The sequence below is a fragment of the Saccopteryx bilineata genome, chromosome 2 (genome assembly GCF_036850765.1).
Source record: "Saccopteryx bilineata isolate mSacBil1 chromosome 2, mSacBil1_pri_phased_curated, whole genome shotgun sequence".
Lineage (NCBI taxonomy): Eukaryota > Metazoa > Chordata > Mammalia > Chiroptera > Emballonuridae > Saccopteryx > Saccopteryx bilineata.
Window position 1 is genome coordinate 130,361,253 of NC_089491.1, and position 26,823 is coordinate 130,388,075.

At 41.6% G+C, this 26,823-nt stretch overlaps 1 protein-coding gene, 1 non-coding gene and 1 pseudogene across 3 annotated transcripts in view; 2 read left to right on the forward strand and 1 right to left on the reverse strand.

Moving 5' to 3' along the window:
- Positions 1-26,823, forward strand: part of GLIPR1 (GLI pathogenesis related 1) — a 32,237-nt gene that overhangs the window by 3,162 nt on the left and 2,252 nt on the right. For both annotated transcript variants that reach the window (XM_066257812.1, XM_066257813.1), the window contains 2 exons: positions 8,843-8,958; positions 14,286-14,374. In XM_066257812.1, the coding sequence (XP_066113909.1) occupies positions 8,843-8,958; positions 14,286-14,374 (205 nt within the window). The remainder of the gene's footprint in view (positions 1-8,842; positions 8,959-14,285; positions 14,375-26,823) is intronic.
- Positions 2,741-2,844, reverse strand: LOC136327956 (U6 spliceosomal RNA). Its single transcript, XR_010730008.1, has one exon. It is a non-coding gene; the product is annotated as a U6 spliceosomal RNA (small nuclear RNA).
- Positions 10,761-10,892, forward strand: LOC136327790 (small nucleolar RNA U3; annotated as a pseudogene).

The window sequence follows — 26,823 nt, forward strand, 5'->3', positions numbered from 1 at the left end:
GTTTGAATGTGAGATCATCAGAATGATCCCATGGTTGCTGGCTTGAGCCCAAAGGTCGCTCACGTGAGCAAGAGATCACTGGCTCAGCCAGAGCCTCCCGGGTCAAGGCACATATGAGAAACAACCAATGAACAACTAAAGTGACACATCTACAAGTTGATGCATCTCACCTCTCTCCCTTCCTGTTTCTCACACACACACTCAAAAATAATGATAATAAGCCTGACCAGGTAGTGGCGCAGTAGAAGGAGCATCAGACTGGAATGTGCAAGACTCAGGTTCAAAACCTCAAGGTTGCCGGCTTGAGCACAGGCTCACCAGCTTGAGTGCGAGGGTTGCTGGCTTGAGCAAGGGATCATAGACATGACCCAATGGTCACTGGCTTGAGCCCAAAGGTCCCTGGCTTGAAGCCCAGGGTCTCTGGTTTAAGCCCATGGTTGTTGGCTTGAGCAAGGGGTCACTCTTTCTGTTGTAACCTCCCAGTCAAGGCACATATGAGAAAGCAATCAATGAACAACTAAGGTGTCGCAACGAAGAATTGATACTTCTCATCTCTCTCCCTTCCTGTCTGTCTGTCCCATCTGTCCCTCTCTGACTCTCTCTCTCTCTCTGTCTCTGTCAAAATAATAATAATAATAATAATAGTAATAAAATAAATAAATAGAACAGACTCCAATACAAGAGGGGATAGTGTTTGAAAAGTTTAGTTAAGTGGACAAAGGTAACAAGGCTTTGAATAATTTTGATAACAGCTCTCTTCCCATGGGGCTTTATTCCACTTGTGAGCAAAGGACCTTATGAATAGACTTTTAAGTATCAGTGCTCTACAAAATTAGAGGCAGATGTTTTGGAACTATAACATTGGGAGAAATAAACCTCTCAGACAGAATTATTTATAATAATTGATGCTTTCATATCTTCTTTCAAACATGGATCAAGAACTTATCAAGTGCCACAAAAGGCAAAACAAAACAAACAAAATAGCCACACCCTCTATGGAGAGGTCAACGTGCAAACTTGTATAAACCACGCTGTGGCTTTTCTGCCCCCAAATCTATAGTATTAGTCCCAAAGCCACATTCAGAGCCTCTCACTGAGATATTTTTTACTCAAGCTGGTTTTGGCTTCCTAACCCTAACTCCTGTTGGCAACATTATATTTAGAAAGAAATCCCTGGGCAGCATCTTCTGAGTCTTCTTGATAGCCTACTTTCCTATCCTGGACATATTATTTGCTTTATTTCCTGGCAGTCCTGGTTAAACAAAGAACTTTTATTATTATTATTATTATTATTAAACAAGAACATCAGAAAAGCAAACAACAAGTCAAAGAAAGTTGTTCGATTTTGCAAATGAAATGCAAAACCAACTTTTATTTCATTGGTGAAAATACACTGTACAAAAGGCTGAAAGTACTGGACTATCTGCACATTAAAGCCTATGAGCTTGCTGGTATTGTTACAGGCAAAACGAGTCTGGCACAGTTACAGGGGCTTATTGTGATAAGAAGGACAGAACCGATTTCAGTGACATTTTCATCTCAAAATTTTTGTAAGCAAGGAGGGGCTATGAAATCATTGGTAGTATTAGTCCATTTTTTGGAAATATAAATAAGGTTCCCCTAGGCTAACCCCACAAATCATCAATTTTGGTTTATGTTTACAGATAAAACTAACCAGAAAATAACTTTGGGGTGTTTTCCACAAGTCCTAGAGGACAAGAAAGCTAAATCTAGATGACCTACAAGTGGCCTAACATCATGCACTCTGGTGTTTAAATCTCCAGGCATAATTGTCAGTTTGAGGATGCCAACCCTTCTTCAAGGAGCGTTTAAGCTCTGCCCTATGCCAGGCACTTTATAAGGCAATGGTCACCGGTCTTAGTCCAGATTCTTAAAAAACAGAAAGCAAGGCCATAATTTGTGTGCTGGCACTTCACTGTCACAGAGAAGTAGAAGTGGAGAGAACTGGGGAGGGAGCCAGGGAGTAAGGGACACAGCTGGAAAGGCTCTGACCCTCGGGAGTTCACCTTTTGGAAGAGACACATGTGTAAATGGACTTGATAGTGCATTGCCAGTGCAATTTGCAGAACCTGACAAAGTACCATGTGAACGAAGAGGATAGAGCAACTCACCTAGCCAAAGGGAGGTATGAAGACAAAGGAGTTCTTCACACAGCAGAAATCATGAGTTGGTTCTTGAAAACTAAGTGAGAGTTTGTCAAATGAAAAGAGAACACCATGCAAAATTAACAAGGTGTAGAAGGTGTACAATGCATACCAGTGATCCCAGTACTGCAGAGGAAGGGCTAGTAGTTTAGGCAAAGGCTGTTAAATTGACAGACTCTTAAACCGTGCAAGTTAAGACGCTACATGCCTATCATTCCAGGAAGCCAAAACTTGATTTTTATGTCATAATGGCCTGATTTTAGAGATAGCCTTCCCCAAATTAACTGAGCACACTTGTAGGTCTCCCCCTTACATCTAGGGGGAGAAAGGAGGGCTAATATTTGGACCTGAGAAAACTCATTTCCTAAAATCCACTTAGGCATCAGAGCCCAAGATGAGTGATCCTAACCTGTTCTCCTTAAGAGACAGTCTACCCCCACTTCAAAGAGGGACCTCCATTGTGGGGACAGTCTACCCCCACTTCAAAGAGGGACCTCCATGGTGGAGAACATGTCCAGGCACCCCCAGGTCCGGGAAGAAGCACCACTAGCAGTCAGTTGCTTTATTATTATTTTTAATACGGAAAACACTTCATGAATTTGCACATCACCCTTGCACAGGGGGCCATGCTCATCTTCTCTGTATCATTCCAGTTTTAATATATGTGCTGCAGAAGCAAGCAACATAAATACTGTTTAAGTGAGCATGGTGCTTAGCTTTCTCTGTTCAAGATCTCATTTAATTCTCACTGCAAACCTGTAAGAGAGTCACTAGTCTCCATATATGAATGAACATCCTCAGAAAAGTTAAGAAATTCTCCTCCCAATGCCATTTAGTCAGTAAGAAGGAGAGCTAGCATTTAGATACCAGGTATGGTGTAAAGATGAAATAATACAATGTATGTGAATTATCTAGTAAGTACTAGTATTTAGTATGCACTGAACAAAGATTACATTTTCCCCTGAACTGGTTTACCACCAGTTATATTGAAAGAAGGCTCTACTTGCACAAAACCTTGCTGGGAGATTCAAGACTAATCAGTTACCATTTAAAATTCATGATGGGTTTGACCTGTGGTGTCGCAGTAGGTAGAGCATTCAACCTGGAACACTGAGGTCACCAGTTTGAAACCCCAGGCTTGCTGGGTCAAGGCACATATGGGAAGCAACCACTATGATTTGATGTTTCCTGCTCCCCCACCCCCACCCCTTTCTCTCTGTCTCTCTCCTCTCTAAAATCAATAAATAAAATCTTTAAAAAACAATTCATGATGGAAACCACCTCAAGTACGTATTATAACCTCTTACTTATTATCATCTTCTATGAATAAAAAGTAAGGTATTTTCAGACTTTCCCCATAAGGGGTAGTTGTATGAAGACAATAAATTCAGATCTATCACAAAGGTATGATACATTTGATACTTCTTAAATGTTAACACTTTTTAGCTCTGTCTTCACTAGAGGTGATCTATATTGTGAAAGAATTTTGGCATATTAATATGAAAGAGTATTTAAATTACATATTTTGTTGCCAACACTTCAGCTTTGTCAAGTTTGGGGTTCGTTGTTTTACTTCTATAACTGGGTGGGGCCGCAGCTTAGGTTTGGCAGTGTTTAGGATGCCCACTAGATGGCACTCACTGTTGGTTTCAGTTTTGTGTTTATATCCACCCTACCCCACCCCAACCCTCTTGAAATTTTTGGGTTTTTTACACTCTCACAGACACAAAGGACGTGTGACACATTTCACAGTTTTTCTAGCTATCTTTTTATATGTTGCACATTTAACATATTCCCAATAATGAGCCAGATGGACTCATAATTGAAGGGAAAAGATGGTGGGAGGGGTTGTTAGCTAGAAGGGAGAGACATGCCTGCCTCCTCTGAGATTCCCAAATGCAGTGCTTTGGTTAGAAAGGTAGGTAGTTGTTCCTGGCTCTGCTAAAAGGCGAAGCACGCTGAAGGCATCCTGCTTGGGCCGTGGGCTGTCCCCACAGGACTTCCTGGTCACGTAGATTAAGTCCCAACGCTCATCTATAAAAATCAGGGCACACCTCATTATTAACTTGTTATGAGGTTAAACATGGATGTCTCATGTAAAGTGCTTAACATTGCCCTGGCACTGGGTAAAATCTCAATCAGTAGCTTTTATTTTTTTATACTTATGTTTTTTGTTTACCATATTAAAAAAAAATTTAAAACACATATAACAGGAATCTGACTGATAAAAAAGTTTTTTAAAAAAGGTTTTTTAAAAAAATATATAAGCTTTTTTCTTTTTTAGATTTTATTTATTCATTTTAGGGAGAAGAGAGAGTAAATGAGAGAGAAAGCGAGGGAGAGAAGGGGGAAGGAGCAGGAAGCATCAGCTTCCATATATGCCTTGACCAGGCAAGCCCAGGGTTTTGAACCTGGGTCCTCAGCATTCCAGGTTGTCACTTTATCCACTGTGCCACCACAGGTCACACTAGTTATAAGGAGTTAAACATGAACATTTACTGAGTGCTTTCTGTGTTTCAGAAGCTGTTCCAAGCATTTTCATATTAGCCCATTTAAAATGTCAAAATAAGCCTGTGGAGTTGGTGTTATCCTCATTTAATAGCTGAGGAATCTGAGGCCAAAGTCACACAGTGAGTGGCTGAGCTGGAATATGAATTCAGACTTTGTCTCTCCAAAGCCCAAAAATTTAACCCAGACACTGAAAGACCCACGAAGCTTTTATAAAGAAACCAACTTGAATGGGTTACATTAACTGTGGTATATCCATACAATATTATTCAGCAGTGAAAAGAAGTAGCTACTAATAGATTCAACAGCATGAATGAATCTCAAAATGCATATGCCAAATGAAAGAAGCCAGATTCAAAAACTACATTTAAACTGATCCCATTTGTATAATATTCTGGAAAAGGTACAACTACAGAGACAAACAAATCAGGGCTTGCCAGGGGCTGGGGGTGGGGCAGTGGCTGACTACACGGGGGTCACAGGGAATTTGGGGGGTGATGGAAGTGACCCAAATCTTGAATATGAATAAGGCTACACAACTATATACTTTTGGCAAAATTCATTGAACTGTACACCTAAAAGGATGGATTTTACTCTATGTGAATCACAACTTAAAAAAAGAGACCAACTAAAACACAAAATGAAAACTAATGAATATTAGCACACTCTTGGGAAAAAGAGGCCAGAAATAAAAAGAAAGTGGATAAAGAAAAATAGCATAAAGCTTTAAAAGTGGTGGTGGTGGTGAGGCGGGTGGGCAATGAACACTGAAGATACGACACACTGAAAGGAAGTTCGCAAAGACCACAGGATAAAAAATAAATAAATAAAGGGAAGTGATAGGAAAAGGACTAAGATAATAGTGAACCCAGTCAGCACAAATCAGAATCACCAGAGTTGAAATAGAGATTTCAAGGGCAATTCCAGTAACCGTCAGTGGGTCAGTCAGTCAGTTTGAGAGGTGTCCAGAAACCTGCGTTTTAAATACAGAACTCCAGCCCTGGCCGGTTTGCTCAGTGGTAGAGCATCAGCCTGGTGTGCAGGAGTCCCGGGTTCAATTCCCGGTCAGGGCACACAGGAGAAGCGCCCATCGCTTCTCCACCCCTCCCCCTCTCCTTCCTCTCTGTCTCTCTCTTCCCCTCCCGCAGCCAAGGCTCCATTGGAGCAAAGTTGGCCCGGGTGCTGAGGATGGCTCTGTGGCCTCTCCCTCAGGCGCTAGAATGGCTCTGGTTGCAACAGAGCAATGCCCCAGATGGGCAGAGCATCGCCCCCTGGTGGGCATGCCGGGTGGATCCCGGTCGGGCACATGTGGGAGTCTGTCTGACTGCCTCCCCGTTTCCAACTTCAGAAAAATACAAAAAAAAAAAAAAAAAAAAAAAAAAACAGAACTCCAGGTGAAATCACTTTGAAAGGCAGTGAGTAAAACTTAAGAAAAATTTAAAAATAAATGCAAAAAGATTGGAAAGTGAAAGTACAAAGAGCAAACCTGAGAATTAATGGCCATGAAGCCAGGCTCTCTCAAAGAGAGAGAGGCCTAAGCCGCTTGGGTACTTGGAGCCTCTGCCAGGGGCTCCTGTGCGTGAGACAGGGAGCAGGGCGGGGCTGTCGCCAAGCGGAGCGCCCCTCTGTGGGAGACCCTAGCTGCCTGCCCGGACCCTCCCCAGCTGTCAAACTGAGGATGAGGACACAGAATGAAGAGCACCAGCCTCCTAGTCTTTGCCAGCCACCTGCTGGCCTCTCCCTCACCCAGGACCCAGCTTTGGGGAAGCTCAGACTCCATCCTCAGTTCCCCTCTAACCTCACTGTGTGCTCTCTCCCCAGGGAGTGGTTTTTATTATTGATTTTTTTTTTCAAGTAAACTTGTCCTGTAGCCATAATGGCCTTGTCTCAGTCCTGAGTCTTTCTCACTGTGGGTCCTGGAGAGGTTGTGGTCTGCTGGAAGACTTTTCCTGGCTCTCAGACAGTTCTCTCCGGTTTCAGCTCCCTCACTACCTGGGGCGGGTCCTCTGCCATAGAGCCCCTTACACCCCCTGCTCCCCGGCACAGCTTCAGACCTGCGTAATGGTCAGACCCCCCTCATAGTCAGACAGCCTAAGGACAGCTGTTCTCTGCATCCTGTGACGGCACCACTGGCTCCGGCCCAGTCACCTCTCATCCTCCATGTCTGCACAGTCCTGATCACAAAGATGTGAAAAAATTTATGAGTAAAAATAATTTAAATTGCAATTTGGTATCACTGTAAAAAGGAGTGCTTTTCATCACTGGCTTAGCTCCATATACAGTGTGTCCGTAAAGTCATGGTGCACTATTGACCGGTCACAGGAAACCAACAAAAGACAATAGGAATGTGAAATCTGCACCAAATGAAAGGAAAACCCTCCCAGTTTCTGTAGGATGATGTGGCAGCATGTGCGCATGCACAGATGATGACATAACACTGTATACAGCAGAGCAGCCCACGGCCATGCCAGTTGACATGTGGACGGTACAGAGGAAAGTTCAGTGTGTTCTGTGGCTCGCTAAATTCGAATCTGTGACCAAAGTGCAACGTGAATATCGGCGCGTTTATAACGAAGCGACACCACATAGGAATAACATTACTCGGTGGGATAAGCAGTTGAAGGAAACCAGCAGTTTGGTGGAGAAACTCCATTCTGGTAGGCCATCAGTGATGAATCTGTAGAGGCTATACGGGATAGCTACCTAAGGAGCCCTATAAAATCTGTGCATGAGCCTACATCGAACTGCACTGAATAGATATGAAACTGGGAGAGTTTTCCTTTTATTTGGTGCAGATTTCACATTTCTATCATCTTTTGTTGCTTTCTTGTGACTGGTCAAAAGTGCACCATGACTTTATGGACACACTATACAGACTAGCTCTTTAAAAGTACTTTTTTTCTTTAGGTTCTGTGACACCAGACACTACAAGATGAGCTATATAATTTGAGGGGCCCGTGCAAAATGAAAAGGTGGAGTCCCTTGTTCAAAGAGAAGGGGGAAAGTGCCAGTCGGGGTGCTGAAATGTGCGACAGCAGCACTGGCTTATACCCACTGCGCAGGGCTTCTGCTCACAGGGTCCCTGTCCCCGCGGCTGGCTGTGCCCGCTGCCCTCCTGCGTCACTGACCACTCCACTCCCTCTCCCCTTCTGCCTGTCGTTCTTTACCCCATGCTCTCACTTGCTTTTTCCTCTATGACCTTTGCTTGTGTGGTCTAATCTAGTCCCACGTCTTCCAGATTCATGTCCCTGAACTGCATGCAGATGGCTCCGTCCTGCAGCCACGTCAGTGCCCCTGGACACGTGACAGGCATCTCGAAGTAACAGGACCTGAACAGAACCTTGTCCTGCTCCCACCCGTCCTCCTCCTTCCGCGATTTCCCCACCTCAGTTAATGCTGTTGGGTCTAAACATGAACATGATTTTTCTCTCTCCCTCTCAACCTCACACTCAGAGGAAAAGGAAATCCTCTCAGCTTTACGTGTATGCTGAACCCTGAACCTGATCAGTTCTCAGGAACTCCACGCCGTCATCCATTCTCTTTCTTGTACCAGAGACAGCCTCCCAACCCTTCCCCTTCTTCCTTTCCTCTTCTCAGTCCATTTACTTCATAACAACCAAAGGGCTCTTTCCAAGACAGGAAAGAAGAGCCCACGACTCACACACACACAGGGTTCCCCGTGACCTGCTCCTCTGCCTCTGACCTCATTGCCTCCGAACCTCCCTGGCTCACTGGATCCCAGCTCTGCTCTCCTCCTCGCCGCAGGCCACAGCCCGGGCCTGACCCTGCGGGCTCCCTCTGCACAGTGCCCTTCCTCCCTCAGGACACAGCTCAGGTCTCGGCCTAAATGCCCCCTTCCCAGAGCTATTTCCCTGAACACCCAAGTTAAAGCTGCCTTCTCCACCCCATCAGTCACTCCCTACCCTGTTACCGTTTTATTTATTCATTGCACTGTCAAAAATGATCTTATTCTGTATATGTTTACTTCACACACAGACACACACTCACCAATAATAATAATTTACAAGTCTTGATTCCACCTGCATTCTGAGCACCTAAAACTTCCCTGATGGCGTGAATGCACTACCTAACTAGAGTGCCCATACCTCACCATGTTTATGAAGGCCCACTCATGATCAAATGTTCATATCTCTCTCTTATTTTTTCAGGTTGTTTGGGCAGATACTTACAAAGTTGGCTGCGCAGTGCAATACTGTTCTGCGGTCGTCACAGGTGCTAACACTATTACCAATGCAGCACATTTTATATGCAACTATGGACCAGCGTAAGTGCCCAAATCAACCTCTTTCTATACATTTTTTTAAATTCTATTTTACAAGTATTTATCTTCATTACAGAAAATCTAAAATAAAGTGTAAAAAAGAAAACTAAGATTAGCCTTAATTCCTCTTCCTCGAAACCTACCTAGCCATTAACATCCTGGTACATTGTCCTGTGTGTGTGTGCGTGTGTGTATCCACTCTTTATAAAAACTACATAAATACAGACACACATTTTTAACAGTAACAAGACTAAAATATCTTCAGAGACATAGATTAGTTGAATATGATAGAAACACCACAAAATGGGAGATTGGTGTTACTTTATAGTTATTGGTTTATTACAAACTTGACCATTTTTGCACAATTGACAAAACAGAAATGACTCTGACTTGAATTTCTCAATTTACTGAATTGAATTGTTCTATTTATGTAACCTATTTCATTCACTTTTGACAGTTTTGCTTTTGAATGGATATAATTCTAAATGACCAGGATAACAATACCACTTAATACTTATCAAGTAGCTATGGAAATTACATGAGAGCCCTTGCCGGATAGCTCGGTTGGTTAGAGCATCATCCTGAAGCGTAAAGGTTGCTGGGTTCGATCCCCAGTCAGGGCACATACAGGAACAGCTTGATGTTCCTGTGTCTCCCCACCCCCACTTCCTCTCTCGCTGAAATCCATAAATAAAAATCTAAAAATAAATAAATAAAAAGAAAATTACCTGAGAAAGCTTTGTAAAACACCAGCTATATGCAATGCCTGGCTGTGGTGTTTGAGAAGTATTCATAATTACAGTGGTCCCTCATCTATCGTGGGGGTCAGGTTCCAGAACCCCCCGCGATAGGAGAAAATCCACGAGGTAGCAACCTTATATTTATTTTATTATTCATATATATTTTAAGGCTTTATAAACCCTCCCCACACTCTTATAAATCTTTCCCACACTTATTTTGCTTATTTTACTGCAAAAATAAAATAATAAGTATATAAAAATACCTATGTACTATAAAATCCCATGATATAGCAAAAAAATCTGCAATACAAAATTAGATATATACAATTTAAAAATCGGCAATGCAGTGAGATCATGAAAAGTGAACCACGATATGGCAAAGGACGACTGTATTATTATTATAATAATGAGGCAGAAATGTGAGTTCTCCTGGCTCAGGCTCACTTTACTTGCCTTCAGAGTTATAAACAATATTAGGTTGTGAAACATATAATTAGCTATAATGTTTCTATCAAGACTAATATTCACTTAATCATACAAAGGTATGCATACGTACATTCAGTTATTCAGCAAATCTATTTATTTACTGAGCTTCAAAGGAGAACAAGCCAAACACAGTGCCTGCCCTTATGAAATTTATATTTATGGGCCAGATAAACCATTAAAATACAAAGATAACTGCATTATGATAGGAGTAATGAAGAAAATGTAAGTAATACTATAATCAATACTATCAATAGGCAGGGCCCTTATTTAAGCTAACATGATCAGAAAAGAGTTTTGTGATATATTTAGGCTTAGGAGTAAAGAATGAGAAGGAAACCTGGCCTGTGGTGGCACAGTGGATAGAGCCTCGACCTGGAGTGCTGAGTCACTGGTTTCAAAGCCCAGGACCAAAGACAGAGAGTGCTTGGACCGCTGAATAAGATGACACTGGGAAGAGGCAGCTCAGATCTTGCAGGGCCAGGTAGGTCGTGGCAAATTTAACTCCATGCACATCACAAGAGGAAGCCACACAAATATTTTAAGCAAGGGAGTGCAAGGCTTGGTTTAAATGTGGAGTTCAAGACTATACTTTCAGGGATCATTTCTATAGTTTGTTAAATGTGGAGTTCATTCTGCATGAGTGGTGGAGGATGAATTGGAGGGCATGGGGGAAATTGGGAAGCTCAGTTCTCATTCCCTCTTACTTTCTGAGCGGGGTCTTCTTTTCTTCTATAAACAAAATGTCATGGGCCCGCATTCCACATAATTGAAAGAGGTCCAGCATCCCCCCCCAGTACTTTTGAGGTTCCCTCAGAATGTGTGATGTGTTTAATTCTCCAGTCACCTGTACTCTGGCTCTGGAGTCCAGCCCTCAGCTCATTTCCATTGCTCAGGACAGTTTTGACCCTTCTCCTGCCTGCTTCAGGTCTCTCTGATCTGTATTTATCCCAAATACAAACACAACTCTCCCCTTCATCCCCTGGGCCCTACTGAGCAAGTGTTGCTGTGGAACAGACCTTCACTCAGTGGACGAGTGGGAGAGAGGATTATAATACAGAAGAGGAAATGACAATGTTGACTATCAAATAGTATCTAGTCTACCTTGGCCACCACAGCCTTAGGAACTCCCACTCCTATTCATCTTTTTCTTTCTTTTTTTTTTTTCTTCAGAGACAGAGAGAGAGAGGGATAGACAGGAACGGAGAAATGAGAAGCATCAATAATTAGTTTTTTGTGGCGCATTGTGACACCTTAATTGTTCATTGATTGCTTTCTCATATGTACCTTGACTGCGGGCCTTCAGCAGACGGAGTAACCCCTTGCTCAAGCCAGCGACCTTGGGTCCAAGCTGGTGAGCTTTTGCTCAAACCAGATGAGCCCGTGCTCAAACTGGCGACCTCGGGGTCTCAAACCTGGATCCTCGGCATCCCAGTCCGACGCTCTATCCACTGCGCCACAGCCTGGTCAGGCTCATCTTTTCCTTTAAAGATCTGTCTTTTCCGCAGAGTCCCAGGGCCCCAACCCTTTCTCTCTCTCCAGTTACCAGAAGAAAAACTAAAACTATCTGCCTCTTTCTTGGACAGAATACTTTAGGCCCCTTTGTCTTAATCATTCCCATCTGGATAAATCAGGTCTTTCCAGTAACATGGTTCTCCCAAGATGAGTTCTGCCAGTTCCCTAGGAGTCACAACTGCTTCATTTTTAGCTTGTTTTTGAAGTAGCAATTTTCCCCTCTTCTTTATAATTTGGAATACACAAGTAGACAAAGAGTAAAATGGCATAAAGGATTTCATTAACAACATTCTAGAATTTAACCACTCAATGGGTATTGTCCTTTTTAACAATGAAAGCTATTCTGATGATTAATGTCCACTTTGGACAACTTTTATTGTTATCAGAATCTCTACTACATTCCTTGACTATTTTCCATGCTCTAGAGTAAGCACAAAGGTAAATTTAATATCCAAAACAATTTAACTTGGAGCCAAATGAGATTAGAACATATATTTTGGATTGGAAATGAGATGTTAATATGATTCTAAAGGGGGGGCTAATTTTGGAGGTAAATGTATATAGTATTAGGCGAGGGGAGTCCATGAACTTGGATTAGAAAAAAAAATAACATCTTTATTTTCACTAACCTCTACTGAAAATAACATTTCATTATAAATGAAAGTAGCACTCCAGTCTCATCAGCAACACCTGTGACTTTTGTATTAGCAATTATATCTTTGTAAATATCACAGATATTTTCATATCACATTCCAGTTGCTACAGATTCTCAAAATAGTTTTTATCATTACTTTGAAATTAAACTAATTAGTAGACTCCCTGCCTGATCTTATCTGTTATTTCATAGAGAAGTACATATTACTATATTGAATATTTTTACCATTTTGACAACTTTAATTGGTTTTCTTTATAATCCTCTGAATTTTGTTTTGTGTATTAAAAACAAACTATTTTCAGAAAGAGTACATAGGCCCCACCAGGCTGCTTAAAGGTACCATGGCAAAGTTAAGATCTTTTCAAAAACAAACTTTCAAAAACGTTTAGTGAAATTACAAGTTCACTGAAATGCATGCAATGCTCTTCACTACTACTCTGAAATATTCATGGGGATATGAAATGTTTGGATATTATTTCACTTTCTTTTTTGTTGCTGTTTTTAGAGAGGAGAGATAGAGAAGGGGGCGGGGAGCGGGACCTTGTAGTAGTTGCTTCTCCTGTGCCTTGACTGGGGAAGTCCGAGGTTTTGAACCGGCAACCTCATTATTCCAGGTTGACACTCCATCCACCACACCACCTCAGGGCAGGCATTTCACTTTCTACTTCCGCTCTATGTCTCAGCCTCTCGCTATATAATGGGGATAAATAATTGTATCTTCCTCTTAGAGATAATGTGACAATTCATTCACTAAGGCTTAGAATAGTGCCTAGCACATAAGGAATACTCAATAATTATTATCTATTATATCACATCTCATCTCTGTGAAAACAAACTGCACTTTAGAAATTCCCCCATATCTCTAATTTTCTTGTGTTAAGCACTTATCCAACCAACTAGTTCCCATGCAATAAAAACGATGGAGGCCAGTAGGTAGACCGAGGAGAGTAAATGTGGGTCACAATACCCTTTCTAAGGTGGACAGTGTTTTGGATGGCCTAATCACACAGGCCCAGCAGCAAGTACAGAGAGCATTGCCCTGGAGCCAGACAAATCGAGGTTTCATCAGACTGACATATATTGTAATATATACTGTGATTTTTAGCAAGTTACTTAATCTTTAGCAGGCATCCCCAAACTACAGCCCGAGGGCCACATGCAGCCCCCTGAGGCCATTTATCCAGCCCTTGCGGCACTTCCAAAAGGGGCACCTCTTTCATTGGTGGTCAGTGTACTGGAGTATACTGTATGTGGCGGCCCTCCCATGGTCTGAGGGACAGTGAACTGGCCCCCTGTGTAAAAAGTTTGGGAACCCCTGCTGAGCTTTAGTTTCCTTATCTATAAAATAAAAACAAAAATATCTTCCTCCCAGAATTGTCTTAATTAAATGTGGCCTGACCAAGCAGTGGCGCAGTAGATAGAGCGTCGAACTAGGATGCAGAAGACCCAGGTTCGAGACCCCGAGGTCGCCAGCTTGAGCGAGGGCTCATCTGGTTTGTGCACAGCTCACCAGCTTGAGCCCAAGGTTGCTGGCTTGAGCAAGGGGTCACTCGGTCTGCTGAAAGCCCGCAGTCAAGGCACATATGAGAAAGCAATCAATGAACAACTAAGGTGTCGCAACGAAAAACTGATGATTGATGCTTCTCATCTCTCTCCGTTCCTGTCTGTCTGTTCCTACCTATCCCTCTCTCTCACTCTGTAAAAAAATAAATAAAAATCTTAAAAAAAAAAGAATTAAATGTGATGAAGTAGATTAAGATACAGGTTCTCAAGACACAGAAAGTATTAACAGGCTTCCATTTCTGCTTCCCTCCCCCCACTTCTCTTACCAGCCCTCTGAATCTGTGGGCTTCCATCCTATGGATTTAGTCAAGAATTCATAGTAAATTGCAATAAAAAACATCTATCCTAATGGACAGTTTTCTTCTACTTTATAGAGGAAATTATCGTGGTTCTTGGCCATACAACAAAGGATCCACCTGCACTGCTTGCTCCCCAAATGACAAATGTTTGGACAATCTGTGTGGTGAGTAAAAGAAACAATCTAACTATAACAGGCCTGACCTGTGGTGGTGCAGTGGATAAAGTGTCATCCTGGAACTCTGAGGTCGCTGGTTTGAAACCCTGGGCTTGCCTGGTCAAGGCACATATGGGAGTTGATGCTTCCTGCTCCTCCCCCCTTCTCTCTCTCATTCCCCTCTCTAAAATGAATAAATAAAAAAATCTAAAAAAAAACACAAAACTAACAATAATACAATGATTTGAAAGTACTGTATTGTACCTTTCTACAGTTAAGAATGCAAACATTTGTTTTATCCTAATAGCTATTTACAGGGAAGCTTATATCCGGTCACAATCAAACCAATGGCTTATTGTTCTACGAATGAATCGAATGAATGTATGTTTAGAATAATTTTTTTTAAGGGAGAGGAAGGGACAAACAGAAACAGAAAGAGATGAGAAGCATCAATTCTTCATTGTAGCACCTTAGCTGTTCACTGCTTGCTTTCTCATATGTGACTTGGGGGGGGGGGGGGGCTCCAGCAGAGCAAATGAGCCCTTGCTCAAGTAAGCACCCATGTAGTCATGTCTATGATCCTATGCTCAAGCCAGCAACCTTAAGCTCAAGTCAGCAACCTTAGGCTCAAGCCAGCAACCTTAGGCTCAAGTCAGCAACCTTAGGCTCAAGTCAGCAACCTTAGGCTCAAGCCAGCAACCTTGGGCTCAAGCCAGCAACCTTTGGGCTCAAGCCAGCGACCATGGGGTCATGTCTACAATCCCATGCTCAAGCCAGCGACCCTAAACTCAAGCTGGTGAACCCGTGCTCAAGCCGGATGAGCCCACACTCAAGCCAGATGAGCCTGTGCTCAAGTTGGTGACCTCAGGGTTTTGAACCTGGGTCCCCTACATTCAGGCAGACACTCTATCCACTGAGCCACCACCTGGTCAGGTTGTTTAGATTATTATTATTTTTTTTACAGAGACAGAGAGAGAATCAGAGAGAGGGATAGATAGGGACAGACAGACAGGAACAGAAAGAGATAAGAAGCATCAACCATCAGTTTTTCGTTGCAGCACCTTAGTTGTTCATTGATTGCCTTCTCATATGTGCCTTGACTGCGGGCCTTCAGCAGACCGAGTAATCCATTGCTCAAGCCAGCGACCATGGGTCCAAGCTGGTGAGCCTTGCCCAAACCAGATGAGCCCATGCTCAAGCGGGCAACCTCGGGGTCTCAAACCTGGGTCCTCCGCATCCCAGTCCGATGCTGTATCCACTACGCCACCGCCTGGTCAGGCTAGAATATATTTAAGGATGAAAATAATATCCATTTTATTCAGCTCTGGTCAGTCCAACAAAAAAATGACTATGGTGTTGGAAACTATAGACTCAAGATTTGCTAATTTCAGTAAGATCAAAAATTTGTATAATGAGGATATCCAAAGTAACAGAATTCTGAATTTTGTTATACTACTTGTCCAAGGCACTCAAGGCTTGCATTTTCATCTGTAGAACTAAATATATAAAGCTGTAATGTGACACTTTTTAGCAAAACATTTAATGAAAAACTGTGTAGAAATAGAAAGCCAATGAAGGTAACTTCAAGGATATTTTACTAAACATCCTAACAAAATTATGCTTTGTAATTTTGAAAGAATAATCCATAATTGACCAAGAGTTTATTTATGGGTCCTCTTCCAGACACATTCCTTTTCTTTGAAGTGTTTTTAAGTTTTCCCCCATGATGTGAAGAAAGGAAACCTAGATTAATCTATTAGAGTTGTACAAATCCTGTAGTACTTTTTAATTTTTTCCTTTTTGAGAAAGAGAGTGACAAACAGGGACAGGCAGGAAGGGAGAGAGATGAGAAGCATCAACTCATAGTTGCAGCACCTTAGTTGTTTATTGATTGCTTTCTCATATGTGCCTTGACCAGGGGGTTCCAGCCGAGCCAGTGACCCCTTGCTCAAGCTAGTGACCTTTGGTCTCAAGCCAGCGACCTTTGGGCTCAAGCCAGCGACCATGGGGTCATGTCTATGATCCCATGTTCAAACAGGTGACTCCACACGCAAGCCAGATGAGCCCACACTCAAGCCAGCAACCTCGGGGTTTCAAACCTGGGTCCTCAGCATCCCAGACCAATGCTCTATCCACTATGCCACCAACTGGTCAGGCAATACTTTTTAATTTTTAAAAAATGTTTCATTGATTTTTTTTCCCGATTGATTTTTAGAGAGAAAAAGAGAGGAAGGGGGGAAGAGAGAGAGAGACAAGTATTCATTTGTTGTTGCATTTAGTTGGGTATTCACTGGCTGCTCCCAGTATGTGTTCCGCCCAGGGATAGAACCGACACCTTGTCATTTCAGGACGATACACTGACTGAGCTATCTGACTGAGCTAACTGGCCAGGGCTCTTACAGTACTATTTGTGTCCACATCTGTAACCAGCTGAACTCTTTGGAACTCTAGGGCCAGGGTGGGGTTCTTAAAGTAGAGGCAGGATAGAGTGGACCAAGTTGAACTGCATAAATTTTGTTTCCAAAAGTGTCGCACAGCTTACATGTATTTAAGTCTCTTCTAGGTATAAAAATTATAGAATTCTTTCAAACTGTTCATTCTCTTTCTCCTGATATAGTAATCACTTAAGTTCATCTTTACTCCAAGAACAGCCAACACTAGTGATCAGCTTTCTGAGCTAGTCATTTCACCCCAGTTCAACCATTCTTTTTTTTTTAACCATTCTTTTTTTTGAGAGAGAGAGAGATGAGAAGCATCAACTCATAGTTGCTTCACTTTGGTTGTTTTTGGGGGGTTTCTTTGTATTTTTCCTAAGTGAGAAGTGGGGAGAGGCAGACAGACTCCCACATGCACCCAACTGGAATCCACCCAGCATGCCCACCAGGGGGCAATGTTCGGCCCATCTGGGGTGTTGCTCTGTTGCAACCAGAGGCGCCTGAGGTGGAGGCCATGGAGTCGCCCTCAGCGCCCTGTCCAACTTTGCTCCAGTGGAGCCTTGGCTGAGGGAGGGGAAGAGAGAAGAAGAAGAGGGGTATGGGTGGAGAAGTAAATGGGTGCATCTCCTGTGTGCCATGGCTGGGAATCGATGAGAGTTTTTTTATTGCTTCTCATGTGTCTTGACCAGGGGGTTCAAGCTGAGCCAGTGACACCTTGCTCAAGCCAATGACCTTGGGCTCAAGCCAGCAACCTTTGGGCTCAAACTAGCAACCATGAAATCATGTCGATGATCCCATGTTCAAGCTGGTGAGCCGTGCTCCAAGCCAGCGACCCTGGGGTTTCAAATCTGGGTCCTTTGCATCCCAGGCCAACACTCTATCCACTGCGCCACTGCCTGGTCAGGTTTTTAGGTGATGTTTTTATGCGCAAGAAGAATCCCTTTATTTTATTTTTTTTTTCTTTCTTTTTTTTTTTTTTTTTTAATAAATTTTTATTGATGGTAATGGGATGACATTAATAAATCAGGGTACATATATTCAAAGAAAACATGTCTAGGTTATTTTGTCATTAAATTATGTTGCGTACCCCTCGCCCAAAGTCAGATTGTCCTCCGCCACCCTCTATCTAGTTCTCTGTGCCCCTCCCCCTCCCCCTAACTCTCTCCCTCCCTCCCTCCCATGTCCTCCCTCCCCCCACCCCTGGTAACCACCACACTCTTGTCCATGTCTCTTAGTCTCATTTTTATGTTCCACCGATGTATGGAATCATGTAGTTCTTGTTTTTTTCTGATTTACTTATTTCACTCCTTATAATGTTATCAAGATCCCACCATTTTGCTGTAAATGATCTGATGTCATCATTTCTTATGGCTGAGTAGTATTCCATAGTGTATATGTGCCACATCTTCTTTATCCAGTCTTCTATTGAAGGGCTTTTTGGTTGTTTCCATGTCTTGGCCACTGTGAACAGTGCTGCAATGAACATGGGGCTACATGTGTCTTCACGTATCAATGTTTCTGAGGTTTTGGGGTATATACCCAGTAGAGGGATTGCTGGGTCATAAGGTAGTTCTATTTGCAGTTTTTTAAGGAACCACCATACTTTCCTCCATAATGGTTGTACTACTTTACAGTCCCACCAACAGTGAATGAGGGTTCCTTTTTCTCCACAGCCTCTCCAACATTTGCTATTACCCGTCTTGTTGATAATAGCTAATCTAACAGGGGTGAGGTGGTATCTCATTGTAGTTTTGATTTGCATTTCTCTAATAACTAATGAAGCTGAGCATCTTTTCATATATCTGTTGGCCATTTGTATCTCTTCCTGGGAGAAGTGTCTGTTCATGTCCTCTTCCCATTTTTTTATGGGATTGTTTGTTTGTTTCTTGTTGAGTTTTATGAGTTCTTTGTAAATTTTGGATATTAGGCCCTTATCTGAGCTGTTGTTTGAAAATATTTCCCATTTAGTTGGCTGTCTGTTTATTTTTATATCAGTTTCTCTTGCTGAGCAAAAACTTTTTATTCTGATGTAGTCCCATTCATTTATCTTTGCCTTCACTTCTCTTGCCATTGGAGTCAAGTTCATAAAATGTTCTTTAAAACCCAGGTCCATGATTTTAGTACCTATGTCTTCTTCTATGTACTTTATTGTTTCAGGTCTTATATTTAGGTCTTTGATCCATTTTGAATTAATTTTAGTACATGGGGACAGGCTGTACTCTAGTTTCATTCTTCTGCATGTGGCTTTCCAGTTTTCCCAACACCATTTGTTGAAGAGGCTTTCTTTTCTCCATTGTATGTTGTTGGCCCCTTTATCAAAGATTATTTGACCATATATATGTGGTTTTATTTCTGGGCTTTCTATTCTGTTCCATTGGTCTGAGTGTCTATTTTTCTGCCAATACCATGCTGTTTTGATTATCGTGGCCCTATAATATAGTTTAAAGTCAGGTATTGTAATGCCCCCAGCTTCATTCTTTTTCCTTAGGATTGTTTTGGCTATTCGGGGTTTTTTATAGTTCCATATAAATCTGATGATTTTTTGTTCCATTTCTTTAAAAAATCTCATAGGGATTTTGATGGGAATTGCATTAAATTTGTATATTGCTTTGGGTAATATGGCCATTTTGATTATATTTATTCTTCCTATCCAAGAACAAGGAATATTTTTCCATCTCATTGTATCTTTTTCGATTTCCCTTAACAATGCTTTGTAATTTTCATTATATAGGTCCTTTACATTCTTTGTTATGTTTATTCCTAGGTATTTTATTTTTTTTGTTGCAATCGTGAAGGGGATTATTTTTTTTAGTTCGTTTTGTAATATTTCATTGTTGGCATATAGAAAGGCTATGGACTTTTGTATGTTAATTTTGTATCCTGCGACCTTACTGTATTGGTTTATTGTTTCTAATAATCATTTTGTGGAGTCCTTCGGGTTTTCGATGTATAGGATCATATCATCTGCAAAAAGTGATACCTTAACTTCTTCTTTTCCGATATGGATGCCTTTTATTTCTTTGTCTTGTCTGATTGCTCTGGCCAGAACTTCTAGCACCACGTTAAATAAGAGTGGAGAGAGTGGACAACCCTGTCTTGTTCCTGATTTAAGGTAGAAAGTCCTCAGTTTTATGCCGTTTAATATGATGTTGGCTGATGGTTTATCATATATGGCCTTTATCATGTAGAGATATTTTCCTTCTATACCCATTTTGTTGAGAGTCTTAAACATAAAATTGTGTTGTATTTTATCAAAAGCCTTTTCTGCATCTATTGATAAGATCATGTGGTTTTTGTTCTTTGTTTTGTTGATATGGTATATTACGTTAACCGTTTTGCGTATGTTGAACCATCCTTGAGATTCTGGGATGAATCCCACTTGATCATGATGTATTATTTTTTTAATATGTTGTTGTATTCGGTTTGCCAGTATTTTGTTTAGTATTTTAGCATCTGTATTCATTAGAGATATTGGTTTGTAGTTTTCTTTCTTTGTGCCATCCTTGCCAGGTTTTGGTATGAGGGTTATGTTGGCCTCATAAAATGTGTTTGGAAGTATTGCTTCTTCTTCAATTTTTTGGAAGACTTTCAGTAGAATAGGAACCAAGTCTTCTTTGAATGTTTGATAGAATTCACTAGTATAACCGTCTGGGCCTGGACTTTTATTTTTGGGGAGGTTTTTAATAGTTTTTTCTATTTCCTCCCTGCTGATTGGTCTGTTTAGGCTTTCTGCTTCTTCATGACTCAGTCTAGGAAGGTTGTATTGTTCTAGGAATTTATCCATTTCTTCTAGATTGTTGTATTTGGTGGCATATAGTTTTTCATAGTATTCTACAATAATTCTTTGTATATCTATGATGTCTGTGGTGATCTCTCCTCTTTCATTTTGGATTTTATTTATTTGAGTCCTGTGCCTTTTTTCCTTGGTGAGTCTTGCCAAGGGTTTGTCAATTTTGTTGATCTTTTCAAAGAACCAGCTCCTTGTTTTATTGATTTTTTCTATAGTTTTTCTGTTCTCTATTTCATTTATTTCTGCTCTGATTTTTATTATCTCCTTTCTTTGGCTGGTTTTGGGTTGTCTTTGTTCTTCTTTTTCTAGTTCCTTAAGGTGTGAAGTTAAGTGGTTTACTTCGGCTCTCTCTTGTTTGTTCATATAGGCCTGAAGTGATATGAACTTTCCTTTTATTACTGCTTTTGCTGCATCCCAGAGATTCTGATATGTCGTATTTTCATTTTCATTTGTCTGTATACATCTTTTGATCTCTGCGCTTATTTCTTCTTTGACCCATTCATTTTTTAGAAGTATGTTGTTTAGTTTCCACATTTTTGTGGGTTTTTCCCCCTCTTTTTTGCAGTTGAATTCTAGTTTCAAGGCTTTATGATCAGAAAATATGCTTGGTACAATTTCAATTTTTCTAAATTTGCTGATATTGTCTTTGTGGCCCAACATATGGTCAATTCTTGAGAATGTTCCATGTACACTAGAGAAAAATGTATACTCTGTCGCTTTGGCATGAAGTGTCCTGTAGATGTCTATCATATCCAGGTGTTCTAGTATTTCGTTTAAGGCCACTATATCTTTATTGATTCTCTGTTTGGATGACCGATCTAGAGCCGTCAGCGGTGTATTGAGGTCTCCAAGTATGATTGTATTTTTGTTAGTTTTTGTTTTAAGATCAATAAGTAGCTGTCTTATATATTTTGGTGCTCCTTGGTTTGGTGCATATATATTAAGGATTGTTATGTCTTCTTGATTCAACTTCCCCTTAATCATTATGAAATGACCATTTTTGTCTCTGAGTACTTTTTCTGTCTTGTAGTCAGCATTATTAGATATGAGTATTGCTACGCCTGCTTTTTTTGGGGGGTTGTTTGCTTGGAGTATTGTTTTCCAGCCTTTCACTTTGAATTTGTTTTTATCCTTGTTGCTTAGATGTGTTTCTTGTAGGCAGCATATAGTTGGATTTTCTTTTTTAATCCATTCTGCTACTCTGTGTCTTTTTATTGGTAAGTTTAATCCATTTACATTTAGTGTAATTATTGACACTTGTGGGTTCCCTACTGCCATTTTATAAATTGCTTTCTGTTAGTTTTGTATCTAGTTTGATTCTTCTCTTTTGTTTTTCTATCATTTGTTTTTGTTTGTTTGTATTCCATACTTCTTTCCTCTGTTGCTACCTTTTTTAAGTCAAGTGTTTTTGTGGTGGTTTTTTCAAGGGTGGTTACCATTAAGTAATGAAAAGGGTACCTACCATATTCATTGTAGTACCCTATCTTATAAGTATTTCTGCACTTCATCGTCCTTTGCTACTGTTAATCTCCATCCTCTCCCCCCTTTTTTTCCTTTGTTGTCACAGTTTAAGTTTGGTTTTATTGTGTTCTTGGTGGAGCTGTTGTGGTGTTGTTTTCTTTTGTTCTTTGAATCTGGTTGGAAAACCCCCTTTAGTATTTCCAGGAGTGGGGGCTTTCTGTTGATAAATTCTCTCATCTTTTCTGTATTTGTGAATGTTTTTATATCTCCTTCATACTTGAAGGATAGCTTTGATGGGTATAGTATTCTTGACTGAAAGTTCCTCTCTTTCAGGGCTTTAAATATTGGGGTCCACTCTCTTCTAGTTTGTAGAGTTTCTGCTGAGAAATCTGATGATAATCTAATAGGCCTTCCTTTATATGTTGTACTCTTCTTTTCCCTGGCTGCCTTGAGAATTTTTTCTTTGTCATTGGTTTGTGTCATCTTTATTATGATGTGCCTTGGAGTCGGTTTGTTGGGGTTAAGAAAACTCGGTGTTCTGTTTGCTTCTTGAATTTGAGGCTTTAGTTCTTTCCACAGGCTTGGGAAGTTCTCGTCTATTATTTGTTTGAGTATATTCTCCATTCCATTTTCTTTCTCTTCTCCCTCTGATATACCTATTATTCTTATATTATTCTTTCTGATGGAGTCAGACAATTCCTGTAGGGCTTTCTCATTTTTTATTATTTTTGAGTCTCTTTCTTCTTCTCTCTGTTGTGCCTCAAGTTGTTTGTCTTCTATTTCACTAATCCTATCTTCAATCTGGGCTGTTCTGTTAGCTAAGCTTGTTACCTCGTTTTTCAGCTCGTGAATTGAGTTTTTCATTTCTGTTTGATTTGTTTTAATAGTTTCAATTTCCTTGGTAATATATTCTTTGTGTTCATTGAGTTGTTTTCTGATCTCCCTATATTGCCTTTCTGTGTTTTCTTGTATATCTCTGAGTATTTTTAAGATTTCTATTTTAAATTCTCTGTCATTTAGCTCCAAGGCTTCCAATATGTTAAGTCTTTTCTCCATAGATTTTTCCACATCTATTTGTGTTACCTCTCTTTCTTTTGTATCCATAATATTCGATTTCCTCTTTCTTATTGGCATCTGATGGTGGTCTTGTTGATAGCACTAATTAGAATTAATAAAGAGTAAAAAGTAAAAAAAAAAAAATGGTAAAACACCCCACAAAAAAAAACAGTAATAATTTATTATGTCCCCCTTTTTTCTTTCTTCTCTTTCCCTCCTCTCCCCTCCTCAGGGAAATATCGTGCCTATAATGGAGGGCCTGATTTGGGGTGAAGAGTTCAAGGGGCAAAAAAAGGGAGTAGGGACCTACTAAATGCAAAAAAAAAAAAAGGAAAAAAATTTTAGACAAGCATAAGATGATTTGCTTGTAAGTGATGGTCAACTAAGAGATATAATGTGAGGGATAAGAGGGAACCAGAAAAAAGGACCAAAAAAAGAATAATAAAGAAGAAAAAAATAAAAATAATAAGTAAAAATCTGTTGTATTAAGTGGAGCGAAGACTAAATACAATGGAGACCTTGGGTTGGGAGGACCCAAAATGCCACAAAAATAAACAAACAAGAAAAAAACAACAACAAAAGCAAAAAAGAAAAATAAAGCCAAAAAAAGCCTTGAGTCCCAAATTAACTAATTTGTTCGTGATTGAGGATTAAATGGGAGGAAAGTAAAACGAGAAAAGAAAAAATGAATAGAAAGGAAAAAATAAGAAAAAGAGAAAAACGAAGGAAGAAATAAAAAAGGAAGAGAAAAAAACAAAATAAAGCAAATCAAAAAAAAAATAAAAGAGGAGAGAGTGAGAGTTAAGTGTTTTGGAGTATAACCTTAAAGGAGGGTGAGGATGAAGAAGAGAAATAAAATGTAACACTCATGGGTAGTGTAGTTCAAGAAAAGGGAAGCATAAGATGGGCAGAGAATAGAAGGACCGAGGTGGAGGAAATAAAGGCAAAAAGATAGAAGAAACAAACAACAACAAAAAAATTAGTGGAACAAGTTGTAAAGTGTGTGGATTTTTCTTGATTTTGAGAGGTTAACTTCTTCCTTTTTCTTTTCTCTCCCTCTTCCTGGTCGGTGACTCTGTACCCCAGGCTCTGCCCCTGTGTCACACTTAGGTAGGGATTTGCAGTTGATGGGATTCTATGGCAATGTCATATAATTGGCTTTAGTCTTGCTGGTAGTCAAGGCTTGTTGGCGTTTGCTGGGTCCAATTATGAGAGAGTTTGCTTTCCTGGATTCTCTCTCCTAGTCCCCCCTTCCTGAATTAGCAGCCTGGTGATCCAGCTATAAGGCTGCAACTGCTTCTGCCTGGGGAGTAAGAGGCTCAAAGAGCTGGGAAATCCCCACTCTATCCCCACTCAGTGCAAGGCTTTGGGAAAGGCTCTGGCAGTCAGGGCCTCCAGTGTAATCAGGCGGGGGTGGGAGTCAATTGTTGTCAAGGTGACTGTTCAGCGCCTAGCATTCAGTTGGACCTCTCAACCCAGGCTTTCCACACTTTGTAGCCTGTTTTGGCTGGGAAGAAGAGGCACTAGTCTCTGCTTGGGACTAGTGTAGTATAGATCTTATTATCTGCCAAGTCCCTCTTGTTAGTGTTTATCCCTGAATATGGAGGCTCTATCAATCAGAAGTTGCCCCCGCCCCTTTAGCGAGAGGCACTAAAAAATATCACGCCTCTTGTCTTGGGTCGCTGAACTGAGAGAGGTCTTATCAATTAGAACCGAGGGTGTGCAGATTTCATGGGTTAAGCTAATTTCAGTGATTGGGTCGCAGCTGTGCTCCCGAAGGTATTTTAGGCTGCCTGCACACGCCCCTCCCCCAACGCTTGATTGTTAGCTTGAATGGCTGGGTGAGGTGCCCTGCCCATGGAGAGAATCTCCCAAATAGAAGACCACCCTGGTGCCTCTCCCTCTCGCCCTGCCGCTGGCGGCTGGATCGCACCAGGCGCAGGATAATGGGGCACCCTGGGTGTGTGGGCCAGTAGGGCGCTCTGGGCGTGTGGAATGCCCAGGGCACGCGCGCGAATGGGGTGCTCCGGGCACCGGTGGCTGGCGACTCTCACTCGCTGTGCGTGGGCCGCTGGTAACGTTAGCGGTGCTCGCTCTGCAATCGGACCGGGCGCGCGCCGGTGGCTGCTCGCTGCTCCCGAGTGTGGGCGGTGCTCGCTCTGCACCCGGACCGGGCGCGCGCCCGCGGCTGCTCGCGGCTCCCGAGTGTGGGCGGTGCTCGCTCTGCAACTGGACCGGGCACGCCGGGCTGCTCACCGCTCCGGAGTGTGGGCGGTGCTCGCTCTGCAACCCTACGGACGCGCGCCCGCGGCTGCTCTCGGCTCCCGAGTGTGGGCTGACTCACCACAGGCGCACTCCCTCCCGGCTTGAATGAACATCCCTGCGGTAGCTTCCTCCACACCCTCGTCTCTCAGATTCAAGTGATAACAGTCCTTTCGCTTTCAGTTTGTGTGGAACTCCAGAATGCTCCGAGGATAAATTTTTCTGTTTCTAGTTGATAAATTTGTTGTGATTTAGGGGAGATCTGTAGGACGCGCTGCTCACGGCGCCATTTCCGGGACGTCACTCAAGAATCCCTTTAAAAATCAGTGATTCAAGCCTGACCAGGCGATGGCGCAGCAGATAGAGCATCAGACTGGGATGCGGAGGACTCAGGTTCGAGACCCAAGGTCACCAGCTTGAGCGTGGGCTCATCTGGCTTGAGCAAAAAGCTCACCAGCTTGGACCCAAGGTCGCTGGCTCGAGCAAGGGGTTACTCGGTCTACTGAAGGCCCCTGGTCAAGATACATATGAGAAACCAATCAATGAACTAAGGTGTCGCAACGAAAAACTGATGATTGATGCTTCTCATCTCTCCGTTCCTGTCTGTTCCTGTCTATCCCTCTCTCTCTGACTCTCTCTCTGTCTCTGTTAAGAAAAAAAATTTTTTTTACAAATTTTAAAAAAATGTAACTAGTCACCACACAATAACAAGAAAATTACTGGAGTTTTACATTTTGCTATAGAGATCCAGTTTAACATGGTCTCTAATCTTATGGAATAAAAGTCAGAAAACTAAGGCTACAGTCCAATAATAGAAAGACTCAAGACTCTTAAGAAAGATAAAGGGGCCTGATGGGTGTTGGCGCAGTGGGGAGAGTGTCTACCTGGGACACTGAGGACCCAAGTTCGAAACCCAAGGTCACCAGGCTCATCCAGCTTGAGCACAAGGTTGCTAGCTTGAGCAAGGGGGTCACTGGCTGGTTGAAGCCCCCCCACTTCAAGGCGTGTATGAGAAGCGATCAGTAAAGTGCCACAACTACGAGTTGATGCTTCTCATCTCTACTTTAATGACTCTCCCTCGCAAAAACACAAAGATAAAGGGAAAATATATGCTAACTTTCATAAGGGGTAAGGGTTAGAGGATAAAAGATTATATTCAACAACAGATCCCGTCTCTGACAAATTAAACTATGGCAATTACTAACGGAAAATTTCCTGTGTGGTCTTCTAGATACTGTTGGTAGGTTCAATGAATACCATGGAGGCCAAATCAGGACGGCTTTGAAAACTGTGCTGGGCATACTGGATGGTGCATAAGATGACTTTAGTTAGTGCATGGATACATTTGTCTCAGTGTTCAAGTTGAATATTTAAGATTTGAAATATATATATGGGCTGTGGCAGGACAGCTCGGTTGGTTAGAGTGCCCTCCCATGACACAGAGGTTATGGGTT